Raw genomic sequence first — 16,278 nt, 5'->3', positions numbered from 1 at the left:
ATATTTATACACACACATACATGTTTTTCTATTGTATATTTATTTTGTATTACTTTATATATGTTCATAAATATGCACACAACTTATTTTGGGTGTAATTAACAGTTTGACCAAAAAATAAAACAAATCAAAAAAACAAAACCTAAAATAAAAGTACTTACAGATATTTTTTGAGGAGACTTCATTGGTAAACTCTTAACCAGCCGCAGGTAAAAAGCCGCTGGCAGGATAAAGATGAGCATTGTGGCTGCAGACGAACCTAAAGAAGGAGAAACAACTATTATTAGAAGTCTTCTTCTCTCTAGAATGAAAACACAAGTGCACAAACAAGCACAAGCTGCTGACCGATGAAGCCGAAGATGTCTCTGATGGTGGGCACGAAGATCACCAGCAGATTATTGAAGGCCAGAATAGCAGCGGCGATGAGGAAGTGTCGAATCCAGCTGAACTCTTTCCCTGCGAAACACAGCGTGATGACCGACGAGCGGATCTGAAAACACACACAGAGACATCACAATTAACATTATAAGTCTGAGAATGCTTGATTCTGATTGGCTTTAAGGCCAATTTACACTAAGCACGATAACCATAAAGATAAGGAGGAATATATTTGTGCCCACACAGACGAACAATTATGATCTGGTTATTTTTAGATGATGATTTTAATTATGCATTATCCCTTTTGACCAGCAGGTGTCAGTCTCAGTGTGCTGCTAGCAGATCTGACCAGTGAATCCAGCTCGTGTAAGCAATCTGATCTAGTCAATTGAGCAATCGTAGTCATTTCTCCAGCATTTTCAACACAAACACACTGGATTCCTGTGCTACTTTTATTTTTAGACTTCCATGTATTTTTTCAGCATTATTTCCCATGGTATAGCCACTTTTTTGCACGATGGTCATTATTTTAAAATAATTTTTAAAGGAGAAAATCAAGCATAGTACTTCTCCACAGTGTCCTCTCTGTCTTTAGATTGCGCAAGCTCTTTCATTTTCAATCGATTCTATTAGTGTGAAAAAATCCTTCTGAAAGTGATATCAATACTATCATTCCTCTGTATCGTTATCGTTGTAGTTATGGGGTGAACTACGTGTGCTATTCTTTAATCCTGTGACAACTATATCTTTATCGTTATCATTATAGCTCATTATACCATCATTCTTGGTGTGAACATGCCTTAAATTGTGCACACGGAAACAGTTGTATGTAAACGCACAGCTAAAGTAGTTCTGGCTGGTTTTATAGCTTCATATCACTACACTGACTGATACGCTGAGTTATTTCACAGCTACAACAGTCAAAAATCACATCCAAATACAACAGAAGGCTTTGAAGGAGATGTGGAAGAAACTAGTGCTACACAAAGGAGCAATTTGAGGACAAAAAAAATGACAAACGTGTTAAAATACAACAATTAGTCCAAGAAAAAGTGCAGTACAAGTGTTGAATCATTAGATAATAGCGCACGCCTCAGCACCAGTCCATTTTTAATTATCCCTTACTTACATTACATTTAAAAAACATTTAAATATACTTAAGTAAATATCACTGTTGTTAAAAATATAGTAAATGCCAAAAACAACCATATCAATATTTAATTGCATGTATAATCTAAAATCTGTATGTGTAATCTAATTTATAAGTTGAGTTGTTTTTTAATAAAGATGTTTCTATGCGCGGATAATGTGCTCATTTTTTTTATGCACCGTGTCGGGGGAGTAACTGTAAACATCTGAACTGTAAACACTTTAGCGGCATGAAATGCTAAAGCTGCGCAGACGCCAAAGCATCTTCCATCAGATTTACAGACGACCGGCGGCTTTACAGATGATACAAAACAAATGAAAAGCAAACAACTTCATTTATGAACACGAATTTCCATTATGATTTAATCAAATTCCACTGGGAACTGATATGACTGTTATAAAGGTAATTCAAACACACACATACACATGCACGCACACACACACACACACAAAGTCTGAATGGAGCCACAGCAGGTGAGTAAATGATCAGGTCACAGGACTACAACTGATCCGCTCAGAGCCTGAGAACCAGCTCACACTGGGCCAAAGTTCATACACACACACACACACACACACACACACACACACACGTGCACACACGCGCACAGTTATCTTTATGGGTTCCTCATATCTGTAATAATGTTTCTTTCTGCTGTACATTTCTTTATCCTCTACCCCTAAACTCAACCCTCACAGCAAACTATCAGCACTTTTACATTTTAAATGACTTCATTCTGTCTAATTTAGGAGCTAAAACTAAACTAAAAAACAAGGTCAAAATGTACTGGTATTGCTATACTTGTGGGGACATTTGGCCATCCTCTTTCTCTCTCACACACACACTGTGGTGGGCGGAGTCAGAGACCGGATTAGTGTGTAAGTGAGTGTTAGAGTTGCATCAGCCGTGGAGCGTCAGACTGATAGAGTTTGACTCAAATCACTGAAGCAGAGTCACATTCACTGATCCTGGACTTTCATCTCAACTTCTCAACATCTTCTGCCTTCAAGACGATGACGGCTTTTAAAGAGCTCCGATACAAACTGCTCTGTTCACCTAATGTACTCCTGAAAACTGAGGATCAACTTTCACAAAGAATAATTTCATATGATAGTAGACTACATTTCAAATGAGTAAATGAATATGCATGACGTGAAAATAACTGAATTACTATAAAACAATATATATCAATGTATTATTAGCATGTAAAATTATTATTATATTTAAAAAACATTTAATTACATAGACATGTATATAAAGAAATTGTTTTATGAAATATGATAGGTAGAGCGATAGATTGAATGATAGAACAATAGATATATAAAACGATGGATGGATGGATGGATGGATAGGTGGATGGATGGTTGGATAGGTGGATGGATGGATGGATGGATGGTTGGATAGGTGGATGGATGGATGGATAGATGGATGGTTGGATAGGTGGATGGATGGTTGGATGGATGGATGGATGGATGGATGGATGGTTGGATAGGTGGATGGATGGATGGATAGATGGATGGTTGGATAGGTGGATGGATGGTTGGATAGGTGGATGGATGGATGGATGAATAGGTGGATGGATGGTTGGATAGGTGGATGGATGGTTGGATAGGTGGATGGATGGATGGTTGGATAGGTGGATGGATGGATGGATAGATGTATGGATGGTTGGATAGGTGGATGGATGGATGGTTGGATAGGTGGATGGATGGATGGATAGATGGATGGATGGATGGTTGGATAGGTGGATGGATGGATGGATGGATGGTGGGTGGATGGATGGTTAGATGGATGGGTGGATGGATGGATGGATAGATGGATGGTTGGATAGGTGGATGGATGGATGGATGGATGGACGGATTGTTGGATAGGTGGATGGATGGTTGGATAGGTGGATGGATGGATGGATGGATGGTGGGTGGATGGATGGATGGTTAGATGGATGGGTGGATGGATGGATGGATAGATGGATGGTTGGATAGGTGGATGGATGGATGGATGGATAGACGGATTGTTGGATAGGTGGATGGATGGTTGGATAGGTGGATGGATGGTTGGATAGGTGGATGGATGGATGGTTGGATAGGTGGATGGATGGATAGATGGATGGTTGGATAGGTGGATGGATGGATGGATAGGTGGATGGATGGTTGGATAGGTGGATGGATGGATAGATAGGTGGATGGATGGTTGGATAGGTGGATGGATGGATGGATAGGTGGATGGATGGATGGATAGATGGATGGTTGGATAGGTGGATGGATGGATGGTTGGATAGGTGGATGGATGGATGGATAGATGGATGGATGGATAGGTGGATGGATGGATAGGTGGATGGATGGTGGGTGGATGGATGGATGGTTAGATGGATGGGTGGATGGATGGATAGATGGATGGTTGGATAGGTGGATGGATGGATGGATGGATAGATGGATGGATGGTTGGATAGGTGGATGGATGGATGGTTGGATAGGTGGATGGATGGATGGATGGCTGGATAGATGGATGGATGGGTGGATGGATGGATGGTTGGATAGGTGGATGGATGGATGGATGGATGGTTGGATAGGTGGATGGATGGGTGGATGGATGGGTGGATGGTTGGATAGGTGAATGGATGGATGGATGGATGAATGGAAGGATGGATAGACAGAAAGACAATAGATAGATAGACGCATAGACGGACAGACAGATGATAGAATGATAGAAAGAAAGAATAATAGACGGATAAATAGAATGACAGACAGACAGATATATGTTACTGTTTTATGCAAAGTATTAATTAAGTCACTTTATTGCATAAAACAGTAACAAATATATCTCTCTCTGTGTATATCTTTCATCAAAGTTGTCCTAAAACTATTCAACTGTTCACTCCTGTATGAATAATATATATAACAACATAAACAAATGTATCCTGATCCTTAAAAAATGATTTTAGTAGCAACAACTAGATGAATGGAGTTCTCAGTCATCCTTTAATAACTTCTGGTTCGTCTGTTAGCGTGTGTAGGGCTCCTAATGTAATTAAGTCAGCAGATGACAGTCTTGCGCAATGCTCTGACAGGCAGTTCAGGACAGAAGAGACGCTGCTCCACGACTCTTACATAAAGCCCAGTTTTCTAGCGTCACCTTGGTGCCACATTTCAGCTCGCTGCCTGTCTGACCGCAAACTATTCGACAGTCCAGCGCCGACTCAATGTGTGAGATTTACTGAGAGAGTCTTCTGTCTGTGGCAGACGCTCAAACTCAAACAGACTTTACTAAAGGAGAAACTCACTAATAATAGCCGTGATACTCACACTTCAGCTCACTGAGAGTTCATTTCGAGTGAAGCACTTTAAATACAACACATCACTCACTGTAAAAAAAATGCAGAGCTCCACACAATCCCTTCATGTCGTCCCAATGCAAATCAATTGAGTTAACTTAATGGTTTTTCCTATTTTAAGTTGATTGAACTAAAGTTGTGCCAAAAAAACCTCAAGAATTGTGTTCTTTCAGCTCATTTTCAATAAGTAATTTGAACAAGCAGATAAAATATTTTTTGGAGCAACCTGTTTAACTTGAATGATCACTTTTATTCAGCAGGGACACATTAAAGGCGCTTTATGCAAGTGTATGTATGCAAAATACTATAATGTGTTTGCAGATATTTAAATAGGACCTATTATGCAAAAATCACTTTTATAAATTCAACTGTGAATATTATTAAAAATGGCTGAATTCAAATCAGTCACCTAATGTTTTGTTTCTTTTTCAGTTTTCATATGTATTTATGAAATGCTATAATGTGAGGAATGTGTGAGAGATTTCTGCATATCGACTGTATGTACACTGGTAAAAATATCCATAAATTAGCAGTTTTCTGCATTTTGTGATTCGTGTTTTTAATTTGCCCCATTTATTTATGCTCAATTATGATTATTTATTATCAATTAAGATAATTTAGTTTAATACTAATTAATTTCAGTATGATACATTGGAAAGTTTTGAACATATGACTTATGACTAGGCCCACACGAAATCTGTGCAGATTTTTAGCCCATCATTAATTCTGTTTATTTACTTGAGTAAATGTGTGTAAATCTAAATTTATTTAGTTTATTTTATTAATTACAGTAATATTATTGACTAATATGAACATGTTCATCTGATTACTGTACAATGCAGTTTGTAAAGTAACATTTTCTGTCTTTTAGTAGAGATATTATATGAGAGACTTGCTTTGTTTACCAAATAAAGTTAATTTAATTAGATTTGCAATTTAAACATTAAATAAAAGTTAAAAAGGTTTTAATTTTTATTTCACTAATTAAGGTTTTAGTTACAATACTCCCAAACTAATTCCGCAGAAATCTGCAGATTTTTACCAAAATTCTCCACAGAAATAACAAAAAAGTCAGCAGATTCCGTCTGGCCCTACTTATGACCATTTTAATAGTTATATTGTGTTGTGCTATATTGTGTTGGTTGGTGCTTTAAAAACCCCATATTAAACTGCCAGCACATTTACAGTTATTTTACAGACTTATTTAGCTTTATATCATAGGTCTCAAACTGAATTCCTGGAGGGCCGCAGCTCTGCACAGATTGACTCCAACCCTAATCTAACACCACTGATCCAACTAATCAAGATGTTCAAGACTACTACACTGTAAAACCCAAAAGCGAAGGTAACTCAAACCATTTGAGGAAACCGATTGCAACAAACCATTTAAGTTCAAAAACGGATCCAAATGAGTTCTGTGAACTTAATCCATTTGAGTAATCGAAGCAATCTGAGCACAGTAAAACTCAATAAGTTAAGGCAACTCAAACCATTTGAGGACACCGAATGCTATATAAAACCATTTGAGTTAAGAAATGTGGTCACACTTTACAATAGTTCATTAGTTAATGTTACTTAATGCATTTACTAACATGAACAAACAATGAACAATACATTTACTACAGTATTTATTCATGTTAGTAAACTTTAGTTAATGAAAATACAGTTGTTCATTGTTAGTTCATGTTAACTCATGGTGCATTAACTAATGTTAACAACCATGGACTTGAATGTTAATAATGCATTAGTAAATGTTCAAATATGATTAATAAATGTTGTACTAGTGTTGTTCATGATTAGTTCATGTTAGTAAATGCATTAACTAATGAAACTTATTGTAAAGTGTTACCAGAAACGTATCTATACGAGTACTGTAAACTTACTCAATTAAATACCTCATTACTTCAATTTAAATGAACTCATTACCTTCAACACAGGGTTCAAAACTCTTTTCAAATGAGTAGAATTAACCTCAGTCAATGAGTTCACTACACTCATTTCATCTGATAAAGTTGTATGTTGTGTTTTACAGTGTAACATTAAGCAGGTGTGAGTTTGAGGTGGTTGGAGCTAAACTATAAAGAGCTGTGGTCCTCCAGGAGTTTGAGACCACTGATCTATAGATTATGTCTTGTTCATTATAGTATCTTAAACTACTAAAAATGTCAACAAAAGACACTTTGTCAGACTGTGGGGTTGAATTTTCAACATCAAAAGTCGACCGAGCAGAGATCAACATCCCATAATGCAACTCACAACCGCAAATAAATGGAAGACAGGAAAAATAGAGAAACGGTTCATTAACAGACATTTTGTACAGTGTATTCTAGAGATAACACCCCGTCAGCCTCACTGTGGTTTAATGAGCTGAAATGAGCAGCTTAGCATGCTAGTTTCACAGAAACCACTCTAGAAATAGATTCTAAGCTCCCAAACACAGACGAAAAAACCACACACACACACACACACACACACACACACACACACACACACACACACACACACACACACACACACACACACACACACACAAAACACCAGTTCTGTTCAGAAACACAGCTCACATCAGCAGCTCTCACTGCTTTTCTCTCATTCACATGTGAATTTATCATCATTCATGGCTGATCATGTGACTGACCCTGACGTGACCTCTGACCCTGGGTTACACTGACCACACATCAATCACAGTGTCGTTTGTCAAGCCAAGCAACTCAGGGTCAAGCCTACAGACCACCATAATCACAGGTCAACGTTAAGATAATGATATTAGATTCATATTTGTAAATCTACAATACTTTTTCAGATATTAGCAATAATATTTTAAATCTTTACTGAAATATTTAAACATATATATATATATATATATATATATATATATATATATATATATATATTTAAAAAATTACAAAATACAATTATTTATTATTTGCCATAGTAATAAAACAACTATAGTAATTGATCTGTAGTTAAGATTCTATAGTTGCCATGGTAATAAAACAACTACAGTGAATGATCTGTTGTGATGGTTCTATAGTTGCCATGGTAATACATATAGTGAATGATCTGTTGGGATAATTCTATTGTTGCCATGGTAATAAAACAACTATAGTAATTGATCTGTTGTGGTGATTCCACAGTTGCTATGGTAATTATACATTAAAGTACATTAAAAAGTAAATCTAATAGGCTGTGTCCAAAACCGCATACTTCCATACTATAGTAGCTGAGTAGTATGTCCGAATTCATAGAATTGGAAAAACAGTATGCGAGAAGTACCCGGCTCTACTATTACCAGCGAAATTCTGAAGTGCGCATCATATGGGCGTTACAATATCCCATGATGGGAGTGAAGTGACGCAACACACGGGGGTATGTCATGTGATCATGACAAAATAGCGGATGTAGTATCATCACCTTCATACCATACTGAATGTACTTTTCTAACGGTCGAGAAGTACGCTTAAATTCAAATGCAGTACCTACCAAGTAGAAAAATAAATAAATTAAACATTTTAAATAAATAAAAATAAACATGCATCTTTTAAATATTTAAAACTAAACATAATTATAGTGTTTTTCATATTTTTTGTAACTTAATATATTGATAGATATTATTTAATTAGTTAAAAACATTATATAAATTAAATTAAACTACACTAAAGTACATTAAATACAAATACACATTTAATAAAATTATATTAATATATTATAGATTTAAAAACAAACATACTAATAGTGTTAATAATATTTTTGTAACCATTATTATTTATATAAATTACATAATTATAGGCCTATAAACTATCAGAAAATATTACATAAAAACCATAAATTAAATTAAACTTAAACAGTAAAGTACATTAAATACAAATACACATTTAGCTTTATACATCATTTATGTATTTAAAACTAAAAATAAATTACTGTTTTAAATATTTATAAATGTCAAATAAAGGTCAAATTTAACTCCAAACATTTTCATTATTTATATATAATATTATAAAATGTTATATTAAACTATTGTCATTATACTGTGAAATTGTACAAAATATTTTATTAGACATGTATTTTTATTAATAATAATATTAATACTTTTTATTTGTAATGTGCTTTCTTTAAACTCAAAGTGCTTAAAATTATTAATATTACTATTATTATACTATGATTATTCATTCATTCATTCATTTTCGGCTTAGTCCCTTTATCACCACAGTGGAATGAACCGACAACTCATCCAGCACATGTTTTATAAGCTAATATAAAGGCAGTGGATACCCTTCTAGCCACAACCCAGTACTGGCAACACCCATACACTCTTGCATTCACACACATACACTAGGGCCAATTATTCAATTACCCTATAGCGCATGTGTTTGGACTGTGGGAGCACCCGGAGGAAACCAACGCCAACACAAGGAGAACATGCAAACTTTACACAGAAACGCCAACTGACTCAGCCGGGACTTGAACCAGTGACCTACTTGCTGTGAGGCGATCGTGCTACCCACTGCGCCACCATGATGCCCTATTATAATTATTATTTTTTACAAATTGATTTGTTTAGAATTTACACAAAAAATCAAATAAATAAATAAAACATTTCACAATACAGACTCAAAGTCCCTTGAAATCCATTATAAACTCCAGATGAGTGAAAGTAGCTGAATGTCCTGTGTGTGCTCTCAGTGAAACAGGATCTGAGCGTCTGCAGGCCTTTATAAGGCCACAGCTGTCTCTGCTCATAAGAAATGTAATAATGATACTAATGTGCTCCTGATTCACAGCACTGGATGCGCTTTTTGGGAACGCTCCGCATCAGGTTGCACTCGCTCTGGATGCTCTGAGTGTCCTGGATCTGGGACAGAGCTTATATCTGAGTCGCCTGGGCAACCAGTCAGAAATCAGCCAATCACATACAGCCTCACCTATCAGTCAGACTGTACATGTGCCGAGGAAGGGTTTTGGGGAAGAAACTTCAATTAGTTTTTACTGCAAACACTTTATTTTCCTCCTTGCATGTATTTATTATGATAACTGTGCATTATTATTCACTGTTAAGTCCCAAATATGTAGAGTAAGCACTGTTTAATGCATTTTGGTTTTAATTGACCTCATTTTAAATGCTTTTTCAGATTATATATTTATATATGTCAATTTGCTTCTCAGAGAAATGTATCCCGGTTTTAAAAACGCTTACACCTTCCACATTAAAATGGATGCAAAATGTCTAGAAATCCATTTCAAGCTGTGTAAATATTCCATTTAATTTAATTACTTATTGTTCATTTTGAAATATATTATTATTATGATCATCATCATCATCATTTATGTTTACTTTTAAATGTAGTGTTTGGATTTATTCTATTCATTTCCATTAAAATGTTTAATTTATTTCCAACTTTAAACAATTGTCTATATTTTGTTTCAGCTTTATTTTAATAATCAATAACAACTGTAATAAATGTTTTTTTGCATGCCGTTTTTCAATATGCACAACAAGTAATTATTCAGTTTAATTGTATTTATTTATTTTTGTTTATTCTAACATTCATTTTTCTGCCATTATTTATTGTATAATTATTATTATTATCTAATAATTATTGTTTATTCCTAAATGCATTATTAATATTAATTTTATAAGTATCCACAAAACGTTGTGGCTGTTTGGCTTAATTGTGTGTAATTTTTTGATAGTGATGAAATAATTATTTAATGAATACAAAAATGAAATAATCACTAAGTGATGTGTTTAATTCAACAGCTCAAACTGGCTTTATTATATTATGATCAAAGAGTGAAGGCATCGTCATCATCAGACTAGAGCTCATATGTGTGTGTGTTGTTTCTGTGAGTCAAACTGAAGGTCCCGGTGGCTCTCAGACAAAACAAAGACGTCTCGCTCACAAAAGGCCGTGACATTTAAGAGCAACACCAAGGCCAAACACTAAAAACAATAATCACAAAAGCTCCATGAAGCCTGATCTGAACCTGAGCATGGTTTTGCGTGTGTTTATAGCGCCACTTTGCTTGGTGGCCACATGCAGTAACTGCATCTTTGGCAAGGTCACTGCACTGCATCAGGTAATATTCCATTCCCTTTGCTCGCCCTGCCCTCACAGAGAAAAGGGGCGGGGCTTGATGATGAGAATATAAGAAGCTCTTGAGCGCCCTCTGTCTGTCTAAAAACGGTTTTATATGTTAATCAAACAAGCTTTTTCAATCTGCCTGCATTGAATATATATTTCTGCAATGGCCCTCAATATGTGTTTTAAAATGAACAATATTTTTGAGCTTATTCTGCAGAAGTGCGCTCGTTTTTGTGATTGTTTTATAACTTCTGATTCTGTTGCCTATGGGAGAAATGACTAGGAATAATCAACAGCAGAAAACAGTCAGCATGCTCGCTCTACAAGCAAGTATGTTCATGATTATACATACAAAAGATTAATATAATAGGAAAACATCAGTTTGCAACATGAAGCAGCGTAACGAGATGTTTTAAATGTCTAAAATGTGACAACCCCGAGATTCTGGATTGGATTATGTGGCAGATCCTGACTGGCAGATCACCACCTGGTTCATATAAATAAGAGTTGTTGTGCTGGCTTCCCCAGTGCCGTGTGGCTATTTGGACGTAATCATGTCAAGACCTGCCATCTCCTTGACTCATTAACCTTATGCTTTTGGTTTGCATTATTTATATAATATAGTTAAAGTTTTGTTTTGATTATATCTTAAGTTTTTTACCTTCATTATTTTCCCTAGACATTTGTTTGTTTTGCCGGATGATTGTTCTATTAGTTTCATTCACAATAAATATTTAGCATTCAGACTATTGTGTTGTTAGATCTCTATTTTATGTTGTGACTCAAATGAGCGGGCCGTAACAAAAAAAAAAATCAATGAAAGTGAATAAGAGCAAAAGTTTTTTTGATCAATACTATAGATAAACTCTATACTACAGTATATGGCAGGGGTTTCCAAACTCAGTCCTGCAGGGCCGGTGTCCTGCTGAGTTTTGCTCCAACTTGCACCAGCACACCTGCCAGGACATTTCTAGTATATCTAATAAGAGCTTAATTAGCTGGTTCAGGTGTGTTTGATTAGGACACTGGAGTTTGGACACCCCTGCTATATGACAGGGGTTTTCAAACTGTGGGGCGCCAGCACCTATAAAGGGGGGCGTGCACTGGTAATTTTGATGATGATTTTTACACGTACACTAGAGGGAATATGATTAACGTCAGCTCCACAGCTGACTATCAGGCCCCTGTAGAGTTAATGCGTTCCAGTAAAATATGCACAAATAAAATGGAGCGGGTGCTGTTTATAATGAATGAATGAATGAAAGTCAAACCGGTGAGCCGTCTGACAAAAAAGTGCCCTTCTGAATCAAATCAGCAGGACGCCCATTTGTATCTTTCACTAGCTATGAAGACTACTGACTATGTTTACATGGACATCAGTTATTTGTCTTAAGACAATAATGTAATTAAGGTGTTACGTGAAGTGCCTTTTGAATGTTGCATCACAACGCTATTCGGGTTTCCTGCAGAGGCTCATGTGATTTTGGGTGTTTCATCGTAGTTTTTCGACTTTACTGCAGTTCGCTTCAAGTTTCACTCATGAACATTTCATTCATGCCCCTGTGACTGGAGTATTAGACGCGAATATAAAGTAAGGACTGGTGGAAGTGTTGTTTTAATGGAAACCCGAATGGAAAGAAAAAAAAAACCTTCGCATTTGAGAGGGGTCTGGCTGCAGAACTGGTGCAGTGCAATCTGAGCTGCATCCAATGCTTTTTAACGCGCTCACCCAACCCCACCCCTAACCCTACCCGTCACAGTGACATCACTTCATTGAGTGCATTGTGTCTGACATTGCATGGTTGAGTGATGCAATCTCAGCTTGCATCATAAAGGCTGCATCCAGATACTATTGTCGCATTTTGCGGTGTGTGTGTGGATTTTGTCACAAAATATGGCTAAAAGTCCTACATGACTGTAATAGTTTGATTGCAGTGTTCACTTCAATAATAATAATATCTGCACACTCCACATGTCTTAATTCCATTTCTGTTTAGTTCAGTTATGACTTTAGTCAGATTAAGGTCATCAAAAATCGCTGTTTACATGGTAGACTCGAATCAGAGCATTGTCTTAATCATATTAAAATCGTATGAAGGTATTGTTGCTTATGTAAACATGCTCAATGTTCGACTCAACCACACCATCAGGGCTCTGTGAACTTGGCTTGGCGAAGCAGAACTTTCTGCATGTACGTACATCAAAAGCATGTAGGCTTTGGCTCACGTTTATTGACAGTGGAAGATGATTTACAGTTAGTCGTGTCCGGAATCCGACCACAGATTAGCAAGTTGTCCTCACAAAAAACAGGCTCAGCCATCACACTGAACCAGGTGAGGTATTTATGTTTCAATGTAATTAATGCTATATGCACTTTAAACGCAGCAAATAATATGTGAGTGATGTTTGCATTATAATTTTGGCTCGAGGGAGGGGTGCGCGAGTGAAATTGGACAAACTTGGGGGGGGCGTGTGTCCTAAAAGTTTGGACACCCCTGCTATATGTTCTCTAAAATCTATTTGTTCTGCACCATCTGCTGGACATTTACAGACACTACAGGAGTGTATTAATGAGTAGAAGAGCAGCAAAATGCCATCGAACACACTTCAGGTGTATGAGCATGAGGGAGGGTGATGTGCATCATGTTTCCTGCAGATGTGTGTGTGTGTGTGTTTAGTCACTCACGGGGAAGAGTACGATAGGTACGGTGAGCGTCACGGCCGTCAGCACCGCCAGTCGCACCATCAGCAGCATCGTGTCGAACTTGTAGACCTTGGTGAAGGTGTGCAGCAGCTCGGCCTCCACATGATCTGAAACAAACACACACACACAAACACACACACACACAAACACACACACACACAAACACACAGTAAGTGTTTCTGCTCCACAGGAGTGTGTGATGGCATGTAAGTCTACAATACATTAAGCAGATGCTTTTGCCCAAGCGACTAACAATTGAGGAGTGATTCAACAAGAGGCAATACACACAAGAAGCGATGAAAGAGTGTGTGTGACATACCATAAAACGTCAGATAACCGAAGAGAGCAGACAGCAGGTACATAACCAGCATAGCCAAGATGGAGAGGTTTGAGACAGACTGCATCCTCCGACGAGAGCGACTGAAACACAACAACACACACACACACACACACGTCACAAACACAACACTAACAGCTCTAACACACATCTGAGATGTTGGGGGTGAAAAGATGTAGTTATATTGTCATGCAGCTGTTGGTTTTAATGCCTAATGCTACAAAATTCCTGATATATACTAAATGGCATCTTTGCTTTTGTATGCTGGATCTGGAGCTGTTTTAAACCAAAAATTATAGATTATATATTCATTCATTCATTTTCTTGTCAGCTCAGTCCCTTTATTAATCTGGGGTCGCCACAGCGGAATGAACCGCCAACTTATCCAGCAAGTTTTTACGCAGCGGATGCCTTTCCAGCCGCAACCTATCTCTGGGAAACATCCACACATACACACTCATACGCTATGGACAATTTAGCCAACCCAATTCACCTGCACCGCATGTCTTTGGACTGTGGGGGAAACCGGAGCACCCGGAGGCAAACGCAGGGAGAACATGCAAACTCCACACAGAAACGCCAAATGAGCCGAGGATCGACCCAGCGACCTTCCTGCAGTGAGGCGAACGTGCTACTCACTGCGCCACCCCATTATAGATTATACATTTTTTAAAGTGTGTTATCTAGACTACAGTCGACAAGCAGAAAAGCTCTTTATCTATTTCTACAGATTATAGCAGGGGTGCCCAAACTCAGTCCTGTTGGGCTGGTGTCCTGCATAGTTTAGCTCCAACTTCCTCCAACACACCAGCCTTCAAGCATACTAAGTAATATTGACCTTATTCTCCGCAGACGAGCGGGCGCTGCCATTTGAATCTTTTTGGCACGAGACTTCCGGTCTCATTCATTTCCATTCATTTTTAGACATTAAAAACTGCTCGTTTCGCTGTTTGATGTTGCAAACTGATATTTCCCTATTATATTATTCTACTTGGTCTGTATAGTCATGCAAACATTTGTTTGTAGAGCAAGTAGTTTGACCGTTTTCTGCCGTTTATTATTCCTTGTCATTTCTCCCATAGGTGACTGAAACGGAAGTTCTAAGACAATCGCGAAAACAGATGCACTTCCGCATTTTAGAATAAGGTCAATAGTAAGAGCTTGATTAGCTTGTCCAGGTATGTTTCATTGGGGTTGGAACTAAACTTTATAGGACACAGGCCCTCCAGGACTAATCCAGCAATAATCCAGCACCCCTGGATTATTGCATTTCATAAATAAATAAACTGATGAAGAAAGAACAAAACTTTGGGTTATAAAAGTTATAAAGGTTTGTTTCTTCTCCAGTCAGTTTCCTCTTTATTTATCTATATATAATAATCAGGGCTTGACATTAACACCCACCAACCAGCCAGATGCGGGTGGATTTTCAATGCGGGAGTCAGGTTAAACAGCCACCCCCACTAGCCACGTTGGCTGGTTGAAAATAATCAGCGCTGGCTCGTCACTAAAGATTTAAGTTCATATAAAGTTTTATGTATAAAACGTATGTTTAGTTTTAGTATACCACTATATTTGGCTTGTTTTGACACATTGTTTACAATTTGTGGCAAGGAAATAATTAGTTTGATGCTGGCCAGAGAAAAAACAGGTAAATCCTTAGTGTTGACTGAAGCCTTGTGTAATAAAACTAATTGCAACATGACACTGAAGCCACCATTTGCTCATGCTTATTGAGCAAGGTCAAACACATCACACAAATAAAAGTTGAATGAATATAACACAACATTTAAATCTAGTCTTTTTAGCATGTCAAAGTCAAATTTGTGCATATAAAGACATTTCCAACAACAAAATTGTGGCAAGTGAAAATGGCGCTGGAAAACTGCTAGTCGCAGTGGCTGGTGATCAGAATAGTTAATGTCAAGGCCTGATAATAATAATTATTTTAAGGATATGTAATAATTATTCATTCATTCATTTTCTTTTTGGCTTAGTCCTGTTATTAATCTGGGGTCGCCACAGCGGAATGAACCGCCAACTTATCCAGCATGTTTTTACGCAGCGGATGCCCTTCCAGCCACAACCCATCTTTGAGAGATATAATAATTATAAACAATATAAACCAAATTTATTACAGGACAATACAACTACTACTACACTACTAATACCTATACTATTAATAATAATAATAATAATAATCTCACTTCTTCAGTTCACTGTAGATAGGCAGAACTTCAGGATGACACACAAATGCGAAGGCGAGGATGGGAACAGTGTAAACGGTCTGAAAAACAA

At 37.1% G+C, this 16,278-nt stretch overlaps 2 protein-coding genes across 12 annotated transcripts in view; both read right to left on the bottom strand.

Moving 5' to 3' along the window:
- Nucleotides 1-16,278, bottom strand: part of slc38a4 (solute carrier family 38 member 4) — a 52,122-nt gene that overhangs the window by 4,158 nt on the left and 31,686 nt on the right. For all 11 annotated transcript variants that reach the window (XM_087246560.2, XM_087246565.2, XM_087246559.2 and 8 more), the window contains 5 exon segments: nt 16,188-16,267; nt 13,963-14,063; nt 13,626-13,750; nt 346-490; nt 162-259 (listed from right to left, as the gene is read on the bottom strand). In XM_087246560.2, the coding sequence (XP_087102686.1) occupies nt 162-259; nt 346-490; nt 13,626-13,750; nt 13,963-14,063; nt 16,188-16,267 (549 nt within the window).
- LOC148679891 (uncharacterized) lies at nt 3,213-4,280 on the bottom strand (the record flags this gene model as incomplete). The annotated part of the gene is made up of 1 exon (XM_088649875.1): nt 3,213-4,280. A coding segment is annotated over one exon (972 nt), but the record flags the coding sequence as incomplete, so codon positions are not given.

The sequence above is a fragment of the Danio rerio genome, chromosome 4 (assembly GCF_052040795.2).
Source record: "Danio rerio strain M-AB ecotype USA chromosome 4, GRCz13ab, whole genome shotgun sequence".
Classification (NCBI taxonomy): Eukaryota; Metazoa; Chordata; class Actinopteri; order Cypriniformes; family Danionidae; genus Danio; species Danio rerio.
The sequence above is the reverse complement of the archived record's forward strand: the minus strand, read 5'-3'. Positions and strand labels throughout refer to the sequence as shown.